Genomic DNA, 19,630 nt, shown 5'->3' on the forward strand with positions numbered 1-19,630 from the left:
GTTACTGTCACTCCTAATATGGCCCTATGCACTTGACTCTTTCATTTTATGACTTGCAGTGAAATGAAAGGAGCAGATTACTCAGGATGTGTAAATTACTGTGAATCAAATTGATGCATACCGTGCACTTGTAACCGGCAGAATTACGGTCCTGTCTCCTAGCAGCCACCGTAGCTTCTGTCCTGCTCTGCCACGCCCCCAAGTAGCACCATGCCGGTTCATTCATTAGCCAAAGTGCTGCTCCTAACCAGCTCACCAGGTAGGATAGTTGCGGTCTCTGGGTTTCCACTTCTTGCTCTCCATGCTATTGCTGCGAAAAGGTAATCTCCTGTGCAGCTCACGTTAATAGACGGCAATGTTTGTTTGTACGCTCCATATGGAGGTGTTGCTTACTCAACGCGACGGACAGTGTGCGAGCCTTCACATAGCACCTATGCTTCATCTCTTTTATCATTATTTAGCCTTGTATTAATAAATAGTGTTATTTTTCTACTGAAATACCTCGCCTCTGTCTTTACTGGAGCGTACCTGTGTGAGAGCCTGCTTGTCTCTGTCAAAAGGTACAATAACACATAACAATATATCTTGGTGTGAAAGGCAACAGGTGGCGTAGTCGCATTTCAGAGCCAAGACCTAACTACCAGTAGGTTACACACTGGATGTCTAGGTTACTGTGAATCAAGTTGATGCACTGGATGCATACACTATTGAGGCCTGTAGAGTTTCAGTTTTATGACCAAAGGATATTTAAAAAGCTGCAGAGGATGCCACTTATGGGAACATGATTTATGTATGATTGTCAGTTTGAATGGAAACTTGTGTGAGTCCTACGAGGAAGACTAATGCTACGCCATTAATTTACTCAGTGCTTCTGACCAATAGCCTGCTTACACCTGCCCTTTAAATAGACTTCACTAACGTACCTCCTTTGCTGTCTTCAGTGCACCGTCATATCGATGATTCCCCTCCAGCATTTTGCCACCACCAGTTCAGTCCTTGTCCTGTTGTCCACGGGTAGGCTGCCCCTGCCATCTCAATCAGGCAGGATCTGTGGAAGAGACCACGTGCCTCAAACTGGACAGAGGATGGGGTCTAGACAAAAGACTAAATACTGGTACTGTTTCATACTATATTGTACCATCCCTATTATACTTTAAACATTAACATGGTAACATGTATTATTCTTTAAACAGTGAGGAATAAGGTAAGAATAGGAAAAAAGATACAGGGGAGAGAGGCGGAGAGAGAGAAAGACAGTCTACGTACATAAACCTGAACATTCCCTAAGTTTACTGAAGCGAGAGACGGGACGTAGTCTAAAAACAATTTGCCTGCATATATGTTTATGTGTATGTATGAATGTGTTTTGATACTGACCCAGTCCATAGAAAATAGCTACTTAAGTTGTTTTCTTGGGTAGGTTACCTTGTGGACGGCATGTGTAAAAGAGCTGTGAGGAGGTGTTTTGACGTTGTGGGTGTTTGATTATGTTAAACACCCATGCCATGACTGACTTTATATTAAGAATATTTTAGTGGAATTCATTTTTTATTTATTTTGATTCATGTCTGCCTTTCCTAGTATCCCTGATATGTTGGTGTTTGTGACATGCTTCAAATCTAAATACAAGTAAACAGTCAGAGACCATGGACTTATGCAATGCCCTGAAGATAATGCACTGAAGGTGCATTTAGGGACATGAGAGGGAAACCAAAGGTAGTCTCCCTCATAAGATGTGTGACTGCCCTCTAGTGTGAGCACTACTACAGCACAGTACCTCACCAACAGAGGACAGAAGTGTTTTTTTCGTCCACAGAGTATGTGTTTTTCTTTTCTTCCCTCTGAAAAAAAAGAGCACACCTGAGAAAAGTCACCAAATGGAGTGGTGGTGGGGGGAGTTGAAACTGGGAGTGTGAGGGGGGCGTCAGGTGTTATGTCACGTGAGGAAAGACAGCCGAGCCAGCGGCTGCGTCATGTCAGATGTGGGCCGGATGCATGTCAAACTCACCTGAGTGGGCAGCCCTGATTCATGCATAAATATCTACCTAATTGTTGCTAATATTGTGCTGGCATTATGATTGATGCCCAACCATGGCAGAATTGTGATTTATTAAAATGTATATTATTGTATCAATAAATTATTGGTTTTGATTAGAGCATAGGAATTCTTTATATATAATAATGTATACATATATTTGTAGTATGTATGTATGTATGTATGTATGTATGTATGTATGTATGTATGTGTAATATATATTTCATGTTACAAATGTGAATAATTTGCCATATTAAAAACATACCATACTCTATTAACAATTCATTATTAAATCAATGATGCAGAATGTTTGAGTCTCTTATTTCGCCTAACTGAGAGCTGTGACTCTCAGAGCTGTGTTCTGCAATGAGAATTTCACAGTGGAGACACTGGCTAATGCTAAAATTGCTAATGCCTTACAACCTTACATTCAAATATAATTAATTATATATTCATGCAGTGTAATACAATAGAATGAGAGAAAGAGAGAGTGAGAACTAAAGAGATAGAGGTTCGACAGTAATGTTTCAAAGGATCCTATTTGGACCTCTTAATATCCATCAACCAAGCTAGAATTGCAGGTTTACTACACTGTATTAAAGTGAGACACTGAAATGGATGAACATGCCATGGAAAGCTGATGAATAACTAATACATTGGTATTTGTTCTTTAACAATAAAATCATTCTTCAGAGGCCTACTAGTTAATGGCAGTTCTCATATACTGCTATACTGTAGCAGCTTTTCAGTCATTCATTCATTCATTCAGTCATTGGGTTATTGTAAAAGCTGCATGTTGAGAGCAAGGATGGATTAACGAACGGGCCTACCAGGCCCAGGGGCCCATGAGCTCAGGGGGCCCATAAGCTCAAGGGGCCCCTAAGCCAGAGCCTCTGCGTGAAGTCGCTGTTATGTATCTCTTATTTGTGGTTGAAAAAGGTGTATTTTGTTCATTTGCTAATGGCTTTAATTGAGTGTACCTGTGCTGTGTTAGAAAATGTGCACGTGCGCCAGGGGCGTAACTATAGACAATGCAGCCAGCGCGGAGGGGTTCGTAGGCAAAGCAGACCCTGCTCTCTACATTTTTTCGAACATATGGACATCAAAGTGTCGCTAGTTTAATGCGAGAGATCCAGGATGATTATTTTATAGACAACTAAAATTACCTTATGTTATATATTCCCTCAAAATGGCAAACCTGTCTCTGTCATGGTTTTCATATTTTTTAGGGGGAAATCGTCAGTAGCAATCTATAACACAATGATATGCTTATCGTACATACACTATAGAAACTATTAAAAAGCTGATTCAATTAAATTCATAATTTCTTATTTTTGTCATATACAGATATGCAATGATGATTGCTGGGTAATATGTATCTTGTTCGCCAATGTCAAGTCTCTATTTGATCATGTGACGAGACGATATAGCTAGTTTAGGCGCAGAATCTGAACGTCAAGACCTACAAGTTGACTGAGCACAGCCAGAGGCACACTACACTTGCAGAACGACGCCTTTCAAACATAAAAGTGGTGATGCATGATTTGCTCTTTCAATGGACAGGATAGTCAGCCCATTCAGCCCATTCAGCCTCTCCTGCCCCATGCTGCTCAGGTAGGTCTTAATCAGTTTCAATTTGGAAAAGAATCACTCGGCTGTTGCCCTGTCACATGTAATGTCAGAAATAATAGCAGGGCAGTGCACCGAAGGTGGATGTTACGGACTAAACTTTGACCTGTTTACTTTCCCAATACAATAGCCAAATTATCTAATTCGACCGTTAAATCCAACACTGTGTACATACATCTACTGATGCCTAATCTGGACACATCTTCAGTGATGTTCCTGGGATCATTGGACGTTTCGGGTCTTTCAACATCATACACCCTCCTCCAGGTGACCCAGCCAGGGCTGATCAGACCCCAGCTTGTGTCCAGATGGCTAGCTAGCTACCATGACTCCATGGCTCCCCTCTTTTGAGCCACAGCCATCTTGAGGCTCTCTCTGCCGCATCGGTGGTACTGCGGATGGCTCTCCTCTTTCTCTCACCCTCGATGTCTAAACTGCTGAAGGCTCTGGCCAAGGAACGGGCTGCAAATCCTCTGCATCCAACCTCCACAGGGAAACACCTTGCTCTCCAGCCAGCCTGCTGGCAGTCACTGACCAGTCCTGCGTACTTGGAGAGCTTCCTCTCAAAGGCTTCTTCCAAGCGATCTTCCCACGGGACTGTCAGCTCCAGCAGCACTGCTTTCTTGGTGGACTCAGACACAAGGACAATGTCTGGTCGCAGGGTGGTGACTGCAATATGGCTGAGGAACTTCAGCTGATGTTCAAGGTCCACCAACAACTGCCAGTCTCTTGCAGACGTCAGGATGCCTGCAGATGATGTTCTTCTGGCAGGAGTTGGCTTGTCCCCAGCTCTGACAAAGGTGATGGTTTTCTTGGAGGGTCGGAACTGCTTTGCCCACGCCAGTCCTGCGCTGATGGCTTCAGCAATGGTCTTGAGGACTTGGTCATGCCTCCACCTGTACCGACCATCTCCAAGTGCCCTTGTACAGCAACTGAGGATGTGTTCCAGGGTTCCTCGCTTGGAACACAGTGGGCATGCTGGTGTCTCTGCTATGCCCCATATGTGCAGATTTGACGGGCTTGGAAGCACGTCATACACTGCCTGGATGAGGAATTTAATGCGGTGAGGCTCGGCTTTCCGAAGCTCAGCCCAGGTCACTTTCCTTTCAATCGCATTCTCCCACCTCATCCAAGCTCCCTGTTGCTTCATTCCCACTGCCTTGCAGGTTCTCGTCTCCTCCACTGCTGCTCTCACCTCCTCCTGAACAAGTCGTCGCCCTTCCTTCCCCCTGGTGTTCATTTGGGGAGTTGGAAAGGATCCTAGCCCTGCTCGACCTCGTGTGACCACTCCCACCAGGCTCCTGTGAGACAGCCTTGCATCTGCGTCTTGAACCGCTTCCTCTGCCCTCCATTTCCTGCCAGTCCTCACTTGGATCCCTGCGTTAGCCACCTTCGGATCACTTGAGTCCCTGTACTGAACCACTTCTCTGGCTCTAGTTACCTTGAATTCCTCCTCCAAGGATTTGAAAGGCAGTCGCAGTTTGTTGGTCTTCCCGTAGAGTGCAATGCTGCTCAGGCTCCTTGGTAATCCAAGCCATCTCCGGAGGTGTTTGCTGACTTTCCTCTCCAAGATCTCAACTGTTGAGATAGGGACCGCGTAGACAAGGAGGGGCCACAGGATCCTGGGAAGAATGCCATGTTGGTAGACCCAGGCTTTAAACTTCCCAGGTAGGCCTGACTTGTCCACGGATTTCAGCCAGCCATCCAACTCAGTGCAGGTCGACTGGATAGATGTTGTGTCTCTCAGAGAGCAGTCAAAAACCTTGCCCAGGCTCTTGACTGGCTTCTCTGTGATAGTTGGAATGGCTGTGCCTGTGATGTTAAACCGGAACTTGTCCTCCACCTTCCCTTTCCTCAGCACCATTGATCTGGATTTGGCGGGTTTGAAACGCATCCGGGCCCACTCCACCAGCTTTTCAAGTCCCTTCAGAATCCACCGGCAGCCTGGGACTGATTCTGTCATGACTGTGAGGTCATCCATGAATGCCCTGATGGGTGGTTGCCGTTGTCCGGAATTCGTGCGGGGCCCTCTGCACTCTGGCTCAGCAGACTTAGTGAGCATGTTCATGGCTAGGGAGAACAATGTCACAGAGATAGTACACCCTGTGATGATACCGATCTCCACCTTGTGCCAACTGGATGTTATTGCTCCTGAAGAGACCCTCATCCTGAAATTGCTGTAATAATCAGCGATGAGGTCTCTACACCTGCTGGGTACATGATGTTTTCTCAAGGTGAGCTGAACCAGCTTGTGTGGAATGGAACCGAATGCATTTGCCAGGTCAAGCCACAACACTGACAGGTTGCCCTTGTTCTCTCTGGCCTCCCGAATGAGCTGTGTCACCACACCAGTATGCTCCAGACATCCTGACATTCCTGGAATGCCGCCTTTCTGGACAGATGTATCGATAATAATAATAATAATAATACTTCAATTTTGTATAGCGCTTTTCTATATACCCAAAGTCGCTTTGACATTTTAGGAGAAGCAAGACAAGACAACACTAAAATATAACAAAAAGGGTCGGACAAACAGACATTATATAAAAAAGAAAAGTAGCAACTAAGTCTATTAGTGGAGGGGAGGGAGCAGGGGATGGTCAGGTGAAGGCGAGGTTGAACAGGATGGTCAGGTGAAGGCGAGGTTGAACAGGTGAGTTTTGAGGGAGTGTTTAAATAGTTCTATGTTGGGAGCCAGACGGATGGGGAGAGGGAGGTCGTTCCAGAGGGAGGGTGCAGTGGCAGAAAAGGCCCTGTCACCCCAGGTCCGGCGCTTAGTCCTGATGGTTTTGAGAGTGTTTGCGCCGGCGGACCTGAGGCAACGGGTAGGGGCGTGGAGGGGGAGGAGGTCAGAGAGGTAGGAAGGGGCCAGGTTATTGAGAGCTTTGAAGGTGATGAGTAGTATTTTAAAGTTGATCCTGTGTTTGACCGGGAGCCAGTGGAGGTTTCGGAGGACCGGGGTGATGTGTTCATAACGGCGGGTGGAGGTGAGCAGGCGAGCGGCAGAGTTTTGGACATATTGAAGTTTATTGAGGACAGTGTTTGGGGAGCCATATAGAATGCTGTTACAGTAATCCAGTCTGGAGGTTATGAGGGCCTGAATCAGAGTTTGGGTGGTGTCGAAGGACAGAGAGGGCCGGAGGCGTGCAATGTTCTTGAGGTGGAAGAAGGCGGTTTTGGTGACGTGGTTGGCGGTAAAATCTGTAGGTGTTCTTTGCCAGGTAGGTACACAGCCGTTTGGAAACAGCACTGAAGAAAACCTTTGCCTCAACACACAGCAGGGAGATGATGCGGAACTGGTCTAGCTGAGTGGAGTTTTCCTCCTTCGGGATCCATACCCCTTCAGCCACTCTCCATTGTTCAGGGATCCTCCCTCTTCTCCAGAAGACTTGCAGGATTTTCCACAGACGCAGCAGGAGTTTGGGACAGTTCTTATACACTTTGTATGAAGTGCCACTCGGTCCTGGTGCAGAGCTTGCCCTTGCTTTGCGGACAACCTCCCTGACTTCCTTTAGCTGCAGCTCTGACGGGTCGAACTGCACTTCTGGTTCAGGGGGTTCTATGAGGTTGTTACACTCTCCCAACTCCTGCTCTCTTGCGGGGTCGCTGTACGTCTGCTTCAGATGTTGGTCTATGTCTTCCTGCGAGGAGGCCAGTTTGCCACTGCGCTTCTGCCCCAGCAAATCCTTAGTGAACTTGAAGGGGTTAGCGATGAAAGCAGCACGTTTAAGTGCCCTCTCGCGCCGCCGCCTCCGATGCCACTCAGCCCGGCGGAGAACTCTGATGTTTTTCCGAAGGATGCACATTAGCTGGGCCAGGCCAATGCGTTCCTTTTGTCCTGCTGCCTTGTACTGGGATTTCAGCGCTTTCATCTCCTGCCTGATGTTGTGGATCCTTACAGCTCTTTGATTCTTTGAGTAAGATGTTCCGGAGCTTTTCTTCTCCTCCTCGCCAAACCGTTCAGCTGCGATGCTGACAATGATAGTCATAGCTCGTAGCTTCCTGTTGGCCTCTCCTTTCGCCATTGCCTCCAGAATTTGGTCGACATCGTCATCGAACTGCTTCCAGTGAGGTCATGCTAGCTGCAGGCCATTTGATCCGCCTCCTGTCAGACTTGATGCTCGAGGGATTAGTCTGCAACACTTGGAGGTTCTGGGCACTGTGGGGTGACTCCAGGCCTGGCCCCTCCTGCGTCTCACCAGGTGTAACACCTGTGCGTTGTGTTGCTTCTGCTCCCAACGGGCACTTCATCCTCGCTCGGTGGATCTTTAAGCCATGGATGTTCTTGCAGATTTTACCGCATGTACACTGCTTGCTCATAGTCGTTTGTCCGTTGCCTGGGTTTGTTACCGTTGTGTCCGTCCGATTGTGGTGCTCATCCTCCCCCCCTCTCGGGCACCCCTGGGGGTATTTTTCCATTAAGTTCATCGTAGCTTGGTTGGGTTCCTCCTCTCAGAGGATGCAGATTGGGTTGCTGACCCGTTCTGCCCCGGTTGCGTCTCTCTGGGCTGTCACTGACTCTCCAGTAGTCACCACACTCTTCATGGTTGTCATCCAGTCTTTCCTGGCTGTCACTGATCACTCAGGGTATTCACTGTGTACATACATCTACTGATGCCTAATCTGGACACATCTTTAGTGAACACATTGTTAGTAAAATATGTATATACGCCTAATTGTGTTTGTGTGTGTGTGTGCGTGCGTGTTTTGCGAGTTGATGAACGACTCACGAAAGAATGAACCTGACAGCCACGACATGGAGCCGTACGCGTGTTAGGCTCACATTCAATTCCATTCTCAGACTCACATTCACACTCATATCCCATTCTCATACTCATTTAACAAATATACGCTTTGCTGAGATTGTTTGAAATATGTATTAATCATATGAAAAACTTATGCTTTTATGAAATTGCTGGAGCCATGCTTTATAATCATCTAAACCAATATATGCCTTTTACAATGATTGCAGAATGTCTGAATCATGCCTTATAATCATATGATAGTGTGTGTAATTGCTTGAGTGAAGTTTAACAAATCTATATCTGCTGCTGATTGCTATGATCAAGAGTGAAATGTGCTTATTGTGTAAGGAAACATTTTCAGTGCAAATGCTTGTGAGGGAACAATGCTGATGTAAGCTGTGAATATTCAAAGTGAAACTGTGAAGTGGGTTAAGCACAGGAAGTGTAACCTTTGGGGCCCCCGAGGAAGACGCAGGCTGTAAGAAGCCGGCCTATAGTTGAATCACACCTCTGTTAAAAAAACCCTGATATGACAGAAGTACATTGTGTGATGGAATGACCTTATAAGGAGAAGTCCGTGATGAAAAGACGGAAGCAAGTTGCAGTTAAAAGGCTGAGACCAATGCCTGTGGCAGAGCTCTTCTCTTTGTTTGCTGAGAGCTTGACGACTTGGGGACCGAGTCTTGTTGTTTTTTTTTTCTTTTCTTTAAATTCTTGTTGACCTCTTTGACATTAAATCTTGGGGTACTTTTTAAATACCACAAAACTCGCTTCTGCGTCAGTTAATGAAGTGAGTTAAGCTCCGCGGCCCGCTACACACCTCGCTTGACTACACCGGTCAGATTAGCAGCCTGTGATCCGGAACGTCCGATACCTAAGAGAGGTGGGGACCTTTGGCACAGAAAAACCTGTCGACTGCGTGGAAAAGGTGAGTTGTCCCTCTCTTTCACTCTAGAAGAGAGTACTTGAAGGTGATCTCAGTAGGCACACTGATTGATCCCTTTTAGTATCTAGGCTGAAACATACAATTAAGGCTTGGTTTCATGATGTGACATGATTTCTCTGAACTAAGTTGTATTCTGATCTGCGTGGCAGATAACCGTAGTAATTACTTGTGAGAGTGTGTGAAAAACTCAGGCGTCGAAAAGCACACAAGATTTATCTATAGGTGCCACACTTACGCATTTCTTAACAGAGTGCACAATTTTTTTTTTCGCGAAGGGGTAGGGTGGGGGGGGGGGGCTTTAACATGTCCAGGCCCAGGGGCCCGTGGTTTCTTAATCCGTCCATGGTTGAGAGATATTCATCGACAGAGCACAACTACCACCGCAATCTGAGACACGTGCAAAGACTGCCAATGTCACACAAGTCATTAATTCAATTTCAATAGAATTCTTCATTTAATGAATTTAGACTTAGAGATTTGATTCAGTTGCAACTACTTCTACAGCAAGTACACAGTGAAATCTCCATCAGTGCATAATTTTGACTGAGAGCAAAGCGTTCTGTTTATATATTCTAGTATAGTTAAGGTAACGCGAACTATGGAAGCCAGGAGAAGAGACCGTGAAAGAACAGAGATGGGTCACATATGTAAGATGAACACAGAGTTGACAATAAAAGAAGTAAATGATAACCAGTTTTTATTGGACAACACATATAATATCACCATGAAAAGTCCAGACCCGTCAGCAACACCATACATGTAGATTCATCATTTTGGAAAAAAATTACAATTTAACACAGGCAACAACGTACACATAATCAAACCAAGAGCTGATTCTGAAAAGACAAACAGTAGCCGGACGGGTTTCCATCCAATTTTGTAGGCAAATTTTGAACGTTTGAATAGGAAACGCATACAATCTTTTAAGTCGAATAAGAAAAGAAAAACGTACCTAATTTCTATGACTGCAATTTCACTCCATTTTCAATATTATTTAAAGCTTAAATGCTCACTAATCATCTTTAGTGAAGGATTTTGTTTTTCCTTCATATCGAATAACATGTTCATACAGACAGTAGATAAATGTATCTCACTGAAATGTGATGATGTACTCAGGATAGGCCTGAACATCATTGAAGACGACAAACATGGTGGGGTTTGCCATATTATCTGTCACGCTGTCAAACAAGTCAGCTCTCCTAGTGTTTCGGGCAGGAGGTGCTAGCAGGCCACTTACTCCTTGAGTGTAGTCTCCGACCAAAACTCTTGCCAGGTACATGCGCTTGTGTCCCGATCTATCAGGTTTGGCATAGCCTCTGGCTGAGTATTGGGGATCAACAGCAAAATAGGTGCCATTTCCATACAAAGCACCTGTGAAAAGGAAAAATAGAGTTAATGTAAGCTAAGTAATTTCGCTTTGAAAAGAAGGACCATGTCCGTACAAATAAGGTCCTTTTTGGAGCGCTATTGCCATCTAATTCACTTAGGTTCAACCTAACACTACAATATCAGGGACTTAAGCATTGCATTAGGTTTCGTAGACATCCATGTGTTTGTGCTATGACAAAAGCTGATGCAAGAGGGCTGAAAATGTATTGTGCATTGCAAAATATCTGCTCTGAAATTTATATTTTGTATTTTTGAATTAAGTAAGTTATAAAGCAATAATAAAAACTACATCTGACTGAAATCTCTGGATTAAAATTAAACAGAAGTCAAAGGTTAGAAAATTTGAAGAAATTATCCCTGCCTATTTCCCCTTCATTGTGCAACCAACCACATTTAAGTTTTTGTTTAAAACTTGGAAGCTAACTAGCTAACAACCAACACACTTGCCTTGTTAACAACAACAGCAAAGCTGGCACTATTAAAAGCTGAATAGATGTAAAACCCTTTTTCTTTACATTTTAAGAGGGTTTCTGACCGAGAAAACAAAACTTTATTGTGAATAACCTCAGTGGCTACTGGGAAAGACAGATATGTTTCTGTGTTCCTAACATTACTTTAAGTCATCAAAATTACTTGATGAAGATTATTGTTGTCAAAACAAGCTGCCCACAAAAGCATACTTTAAAATGGTTTACAACTACCAAATTAACATAATGCTAAGAAATAACATTTTGTTAATTTTTAAGCAAGCTGGATTGTGCAAAGACTGTACTTCTATCCATCTAGGCTAACCACAGAGGATTTCCCACACAAAATGCATTATATTTCTGCACGTGTCTCTCAGTACTGTAAAACACAAAGGGCTGTGTTTTGAGAGCAGCACTATGACATTAGTTTACTGTTCAGATGTGTTGCAATATTCCTACATTTAAGATGGAAAGCTAGTTGCTTGTAACTACCATTGTGCCTTTGATTTCCATTCAATTCAAGGTTCACAAAATAGTAAAAGACAGCAGGCTAGTTAGCTTACCCGCTACTTTAAGAGTTCTGGATAGTCACACACAAGCATTATTTGCATGTAACAGGTTAATGATCAAAATACAGCTGTGTCCGATGTTGAAAGTAATGAAAGAAGACCATACCAACTGCACTCCCAGCAAAACTCCGGTTAAACCCGGAACGATTTATCTGGTCTGTCGTATCAGCACTTGTGCCATGGAAAAGCTTTCTCTCATTATTTGTGTGGCTGTTCTTCTGATCAAACTGGTTTTTTTTTATCATGTAGATCATCCAAAGTGTGCTGTTCTGGACTCTCTCAATCTGAAAGAATCAAAACCACAAGAATTATATATATATATTTATACAATTTTAACACAAAAGGCCAAAAGAGTTTCCAAAAACATCTTGTTTACTTATTTCCTTATTCATTTCTGCCTGTCTTTCCATACATTTCAATATAATCTAGTTAAGTAAATGAAATAAATACGATTACAATAAGCTTTCACCTGAATTATTGTTGATGCTAGGCCAGTTCTCCTGAACTCCTTCTCAACCTCCGCGTATTCAGTGCTGCTTGCACTAAGTTTGATTTGATCAACATCCCCGGCGTTCATGTTAGCCCAATGACTAGGTAAGCTCACTGATGAATCATCTGATATCAGAGTAACGTATTGTTAGACTACATTATTGTCATCATAGCTGCTTTGGTCATCAACAACAACACATATTTAATATTTCATCCTACCTTTTTGATCAACTCGTTTAAGTTCTATATCCTTCCGTCCAGGCTTTGAGGCTATTCTGCTTAACACATCTGCTTCATATTCATGTCTGCCTATCTTGATTGTCACTCTTCTCCTTTTACTCTGGAAGGCCTGCTCTAATTTCATGTTAGTGTACATGTCGAAAGGCACAGGTGTATTGTTCAAGTCCACATACTGCCATTTCACCCTGGTGCTAATCACAAAGGCCTCTCGTCCGGTTGTGTCATCCCTCTCTGCCTTCCGGATCATATCTCTGATTCGTCCTTCGACCTTGAACACGTCTCGAGTCAAGCCCTCCAGGGAGATGATGGAGTCAGTGTTCCTCCTCTCCACCCTGATGCTGACAGTCAGTTCCTTCTGCAGATTCTGAAGCTCATTTCTATCCTCCTGGGTGAAACGACTAATTAGTGGGTCCTGGATCTGAGTAGAAGCCTGCTCTTTCATGATGCAACTGGTCACGCAGTCTTTGGCTCGGTTGACCTCCTGGGCCGTCGCTCCACAGAATTGGAATATGGCAGGAGCAAACACTTCACCCACCATGACAAACTCCTCATCAGCAGATTTCATTGCTTTAGTACCACCAGACAACCAGCCTGTCAATTTATTTTAAATGAAAAAAAAAAAAAAAACATTTTAAAGTCTGTAAAAGGTCAAAATGCACACCATTTCAGCTGTTCTTTGTTTTCTGTGTTGTTGGCTTTCTTACCCTTCATTTTGTCCAAAATACCCTTGTCGTCTTCTGTTCCTTTGGCCTGTCGTGTAAGCAAGCTCTGATGGAACACTGAAACCATGTTGGTTTGGAAGATGAGGATCTTCACAAATTGTATATTATGACTCTTGGCCTTCTTGACAAAGCTCACAATGGCTTCAATCATTGCATCAGCCACTGCAGATGCACTGACTCCACCTTGGCCTGGTGGTGGACAGTGTTACAAATATGGAAAAAAAACAAGGATGAGGAAAATGAGCAGAAATACCCAAACCTATTATTTAAAAGTGCAATATGCTTCTGCCAGTCTATCATACTGTACCTGTGCCGAGAGCTGGGAAGGAGACAGAGGCAAATTTTCTCTGCTCACAAAATGTAAGAACATTAAAGACACAATCCTTTATATCTTTGAGGTTAGTTGTTCCCACAATATGGAAAATGTGTTTACATGGAAGTCTGCCCGAAGAAGTCCAAATCATTTGGCATGGCTGGAAATTGGGTGAGCTCACTGTGAACACAGAAAGAACATTTTTATATTTTTCCCCGATATTCTGAACCATTTGACCGTGTCTATATACCATTCACCTTGTAATCATTACAACGGTACACTTATGTTGATGGGAGTGGGAATGTAGGGACTAACCAATCTCTGAACATTCTGATTCTACTGCTGAGCCAGCAGCCTCAAGGATAGCCATGGAAACCCCTGAAAGACAAAGCATTACACAGCCTGATCAAAACCTAATGATAGCCTGGCATTGAAATTTATATAGTGGTGCATGGAGTCAGAAAATCTCTGGAGAGACTTTATAAGGCTTTCCAGATTAAATCAGTATGGTTTGAAAATTCACCAAAGGATAATACCTCTTTGGACATTTATATTTAGTACTTTAATAAATACTTGAATTAAGTATAAGAAATTGTAAGTGCAAGTGATTTGATTCAGTAATTCAGTAATTTCTTGTTAAATACAATGAATTTACCAGATTTAAGGGAAAATGTGCCATTGGAGGAATTGACAATGACATCAGTGGTCTCTTTGGTGATGTCACCAGTTGACACCTCTAGGGTCAGGTGACCAATGTGCACAGAGTGTTTTCCCAAAGACACAGTGTTGACTTGACCCCATAGTCCTGTGGGAAAAGAACCATCTATCACAGCCTCATCCTAATTTCATACTCTGTAACAGCTTGACTGATGTGACTGCAGGGAATGCTACTGCAAGTGGTTTCTGAGAGTGAAGCAAACACTGAAACATACAGAAGACACAGCCCAACATCCTCAAACAGAAGCAAGTAGGATTTAAAAAATAACATGTTACCTGAAGACTGTCTTAGTCTTTCTCCTTCGTACGCCTCATCATCATCCGCCTCATCCACCATATCATCATCCTGAAGTAGAACTACACAACGATGGTCCCTTAACATCATTGATAGTAGCAAGCTGCCTTGTTCCTGGAAGAACTTCTTTGCTCCAGGCTTAGAGACTTTCAGTTCATCTATAAACAAGCTGGTCACCATCCTCTTAAAAGCATCCAAAGCAGGTTTAACATAGATACGCTCTCCTGACAGGTTGATTCGTGGGCGTCTTGGATGGAATTTCACCACCACCTCACCAACTTTGGCAAACTTTTTCCAGTCGTCTGACTTATGCTTTTCAATGAACCTTGCTGCAGCACAGCATTTGACCTTAACAGTGTCCACAATTCTTGCATGATTACGCAGGAACTCTTCGAGATTCAGGCTGACTTCCTTGACGAGCTCAATAAAGCCAGCAATGATAAGACTGTCAGGTTTGTTTGAAGTTATCAACAGTCTGATCTCCCTGGATGTGTTGTACACACTAAGGAGTTCAGTGTTCAGAGTCTTCCATTCTGACTTTCTGAGTACCTCTTGATCCTCCACAGTGAGAACCCTGAACGCGAGAGTCTCTTTTATCCTCTGCATAGACTCACTCAGGGATGTTTCTGAGCTTGCAGTCAAAACCACAGCTCCGTCCTTGATCACATAAATGGCATGGATTCTTTTGGAGAAGAAGAGACGATCAGAGATCACCTCGCGGTCCACTGCCCTCAGGAAGTCCACTATATGACGGTCAAGCTCCACTGCCCTCTGTGTCATCTGCAATCTATTCTCAAGGACCCAGGTTTTAACGGACAGAACTTCAGTTCTTAAGCCAGAGAGGACAAGTTTCTTGATGCTGGATTTGTAATTGAGGGATACCTGGGGACAGGAGGCTGTGATGTACTGTGACAGGCCATCAAGTTGCAGGAGTTTATACATGTCAGGAGGCAAATCCATTACCTCTGAAACACTTTTAGTCTCTCGCTCAAACTGATCCGTTGCCTTCTGAATAATACCAACCACTATCCCTCTCAGGTTTTCTATGTCTCTCGACATCCCTGCCAGCGTCAACTGCCCTTTTACAGAATCCATTGTCATGACAACATGGTCCTGAACAACTAACCGCAGCTCTTTTGCCACTGAGCCACACACTTCCGAGTTCATCACCTTCTCAAGTATTGCGTACTTGGACATGATGTGGTGGAAAGCGTCTAAGGTGTTCTCCTTCCAACCGTCTATGTGTTTGGCTGTGAGTCCCTTCATTTTCAGCAGGGCTGGAAGTGGGCTGAGCAGAACGTTGGTGTTCTGCATGCTCATCTGGCAGAAGTGTGCTTGCATCTGGTCATTGATGTGAGATCGGAGCTGCTTCTTCACGAGAAATTCATATAGTGCTGGGTGGATGCTTACAGGGAAAGAGTCTGGAATCTTCCATCTTGGTCTGTCTTTACCATACAGCGCTGTACCTAGTGACTTGTAGTATGGATGCATGCTGACTTCAACTTTGAAGATCTTGTGCTGTGTGTTCAACATGGTCACAACATCTGAAATGTATTGTGAAAGTGTAAGAATTAGGGCTGTCAATAGATAAAAAAAAATTAACTAATTAATCGCACATTTTGAAATTAATTAATCGCGATTAAAAGTTTTTTTTTTCTTAAGACTAAATCTTATCAATAAACAAGTAATCACTTCAGACAGCGTGTATTTTAGACACTGTTGTTTAATTGTATTTTTTTTAACACAATGGTGCCCCTCGACGGTAAATCGTAAGATTTCCCCTGAAGCAATTCGAATCACCTCAATCAGCCCACTGTCCTCAACTATGTTGATGGGCCGACAGTCACTGGCATCCCAAATGGTAACCTTTTCACAGACTGGTCTAGTTATTTTCCTAGAGAAGTCGTGGAGTATGGGTTGGCGAACATCTAACCTGGGACTGCTTTCTGTCGGGTGCTTTGCATTAAGGTGATAGCTAAATTCAGCTTGACAAATGCTACATACAACTTTAGTTTTGTCGATTGTTCCGTCATTTTGGCTCTTAAACAGAGACTTTCCGCCCCACAATCCCTCAGCTCTCTCCATCTTCAACTACTACAGTGGTTCTCAAACTTTTTCTGTCATTCCCCACTTTGAACAAGGGGGGCTATTCAAGCCCCACCTGTCCCTCATCGCTCCCATAAAATGGTAGGCCAAGCCCCCTACTTACGGGCTACATTGCCCGAGGGGACACAGATGTAATTTCCCAATGCTCTCCCCACCTCTTCTCCGCCTCGCTTCCTGTCATAACTTCATGTCCTATCCAAATAAAGGCATTTTTTTAAAGTTGCGTTAAAATATTTTATCGCGTTAATCGCGGCCGCATTAATCGCATAGATTAACGCGTTAACGCTGACAGCCCTAGTAAGAATTAACAAATAACAACTGGACACATGCAATTCTTTTTAATTTGAGTTTGTGTTGCATTGTTCATTGTAGATTTAAATTCGTTTTTGTGTTTTTTTTTTTATTTGTTTTTGTTTTTATTTTAATTTCAGTTAATTAAAGAATTTTTCCTTGCTAGTTTTGGTTTTAGGTTTGTTAACTTCTTCATAGGCTAAATGTTTATTATTGAAAAAAATCAGTCTGGTATAATATTTCTCTCAACAAAATAATTGTAGCATGTGTTACCTTCTGGCTTTTGGAATGTGACAACAGCAGCCTTTTCTTCGGGTTTCATAGCGACACTCTGTACTTCAACTTTAAATTTCTCACAGTAGAGGCTCACTAGATCTTCTTTAGCCTTAAGTGGCAGACCTTCGATCCTCAAACAGCAGGTTCTTTCCAGGTCCCGGGCAGTCAGATTGTACTGCTGAAACATTTTGCTGAGTTTGGCTTCGGTCTGAAATTTCTTCACATCTGAAACAGAGGCATTGTAGTATAATTATGGCATGATACATTCCTTATAAGTGATTCGAAAACAGAATTAAATTTAAAATGTAATCTCACTGAAAGATATATAATAACAATACCATTAACAGAGTAAAAAAATGTATATACAAAAAATACTGAAGCAACATTTCATCTGAGCTGTAGTTCCTAAGCAAATTAAACAGAACTAAAGACATACCATCAGGGTGAGTGAATGTTACAACAGCAACACAAGACTCATAGATCAGCTCCATACTGTAGTCATCCTCAGAAATACCAGTGATGTTGTCCACTATCAGTCCAAGAAGCTCCCTTGTCATGTCTTCAGCGATGTTCTCCACAACAACAGCGTTGGGCCGATAGGAGTCTTCAACCCTCTCCTCCTGAACTTCAATAGAACCAGAGGCACTGGGATCTTCATCTTGATGATCTTGAGACTGGGATTGAGTTTTCTTTCCATCTGGTAATATTAAAATCATGTATTACCCATTATACAATAAACTGTGCTAGGAATGCTACTGAATCAGCAGGGATACCAGCTATCTTGCATCAGAGCCCCTAGAGCAGGGGTACTCAATAGGCGGACCGCGGTCCGGATCCGGACCCAGCCAAAATCAACATTCTAATTTAATCATGATCAAGCGAGGTTTCACTGGTGCGTGATTTCGCGTTATATATTTTTTTCCTACTCAATGTGGTTTCTATCTTCCGTGTCCAATCCAGAGGTCCAATCAGGAGCTGTAATATAACAACATCACTATGACAACTCACTCACTTACTCAATGTTGGCCGCGAGCTCTGTGGGTCACGCAGGTTGTGTGTGTCAATGGCAACAATGCCGGCAGATAGATATGTGAACGGTATTTTTTTCTCAGCAAACAAAAATCATGGCGTGCTTTAAACCCGACAAAAAGAGAAAAGTTGATTCCAAAAATCGCGAATTTAAGACAGTGGACTGACAAGTATGCATTTGTGCTGCCTGTGGGGAGCACAAAACCGATGTGTTTAATCTGTAACGAGACGGTTCCCCTTGTCAAAAGTGGTAACGTGAAACGTCACTATGAAACAAAGCATGCACACTTCGAACAAAAATACCCGCAGAACTCTGAGGTAAGGGGCAGAAAAATAAACCATCTGCAATCATACCAAGCAACATGCAGTGTAATAGTTAGATCAGCCACACAACAAGAGCGTGCATACCTCAACATACATCAGAATCAGAATCAGAATCATGTTTATTGGCCAAGTACATTTTCATATACAAGGATTTTTTTCTGGGTTTAGTTGCTCTCAATGTACTTAAACTGAAAATATGCAGTATAACACAACAGTTTAGGATAGAGATACTGTTGTGAGTCTGCCTTTTCAACCATGAATATGGTAAAAAACAAATACAGGAGCACACCCAATGAACACTTACATCAGTGCCTCCGCCTGGCCGTCACACCTTTTATGCCCAAGTTTAAACCACAAAAAAGTGTCACCTTTCACACAAATAAGGCCAGACCACATAACCTTTTGTGCATACGGTAGTTTGAACGTTTTTGTTGGAGTTATGTTTTTGGATTTTGACCGTCACTGTTCCGGACCCTGGACTGAATGGAAATTTGGCGAGTGGACCTTTTGGGTTTCTAATTGAGTACCCCTGCCCTAGAGTGATATGCAACCTCAAAACATTATGCAGAGACATAGTTTAAATGCAGTAATGAATGCAATGGTCCTCTAGATTTGTTCATATAATGACAGCACAACAAATATTTACTTAAAAAGGAGAAACATGCTCTCAGTTTGGTTCATACTGGCATATGATTAGCCTGAATATTAACCTGAAGGTAATGTAGTATTCTAGTAGGCTAATAAGTATACCATGTTAGTGTGGTTAAGTGCAAAGTGCACCAATCTTTCTTTATTAAATATCTAATTTCACTTACTTTTTACTATGTACTAATATAAAACCAACAAATTAAAATGTTTATTTCCACATTATTACTGCTTTTTTTGTTTGCCTTGTGTTAATATACCCTTAGCTATCTTTATGCCATGCCCTACATAGGCCATAAAATGGGTTATAGTACAGTGCAGGTGCAATACATACCAGCATATTGGGTGTCAACAGGTGGTACGCCCTTTGAAAGTTGCAGGAGTTTAAACCCGTCAGGAGGCA

The 19,630-nt window shown here is 43.1% G+C and overlaps 3 protein-coding genes across 3 annotated transcripts; all 3 read right to left on the minus strand.

Annotated features, from left to right (window-relative positions):
• Window positions 1–3,970: 3,970 nt before the first annotated feature.
• On the minus strand, window positions 3,971–7,653 carry LOC105897391. Its single transcript, XM_031562586.1, has 3 exons — window positions 6,869–7,653; window positions 5,780–6,075; window positions 3,971–5,443 (listed from the first exon to the last, which is right to left on the minus strand). Exons 1-3 carry the CDS (start codon window positions 7,651–7,653, stop codon window positions 3,981–3,983), a joined length of 2,544 nt encoding a protein of 847 aa, XP_031418446.1. The 3' UTR covers window positions 3,971–3,980.
• A 2,399-nt stretch (window positions 7,654–10,052) lies between these two features.
• Window positions 10,053–13,159, minus strand: LOC116218939 (protein mono-ADP-ribosyltransferase PARP14-like). The gene is made up of 3 exons (XM_042707461.1): window positions 12,489–13,159; window positions 12,250–12,395; window positions 10,053–12,064 (listed from the first exon to the last, which is right to left on the minus strand). The coding sequence occupies exons 1-3, from the start codon at window positions 13,072–13,074 to the stop codon at window positions 11,831–11,833; spliced, it is 966 nt and encodes a 321-aa protein (XP_042563395.1). The 5' UTR covers window positions 13,075–13,159; the 3' UTR covers window positions 10,053–11,830.
• LOC122132793 (protein mono-ADP-ribosyltransferase PARP14-like) lies at window positions 13,158–17,999 on the minus strand. The gene is made up of 8 exons (XM_042707404.1): window positions 17,666–17,999; window positions 17,227–17,454; window positions 14,538–16,100; window positions 14,200–14,349; window positions 13,860–13,922; window positions 13,665–13,724; window positions 13,539–13,550; window positions 13,158–13,420 (listed from the first exon to the last, which is right to left on the minus strand). Exons 1-8 carry the CDS (start codon window positions 17,943–17,945, stop codon window positions 13,158–13,160), a joined length of 2,619 nt encoding a protein of 872 aa, XP_042563338.1. The 5' UTR covers window positions 17,946–17,999.
• Window positions 18,000–19,630: the final 1,631 nt, after the last annotated feature.

The sequence above is a fragment of the Clupea harengus genome, chromosome 3 (genome assembly GCF_900700415.2).
Source record: "Clupea harengus chromosome 3, Ch_v2.0.2, whole genome shotgun sequence".
Taxonomy (NCBI): domain Eukaryota; kingdom Metazoa; phylum Chordata; class Actinopteri; order Clupeiformes; family Clupeidae; genus Clupea; species Clupea harengus.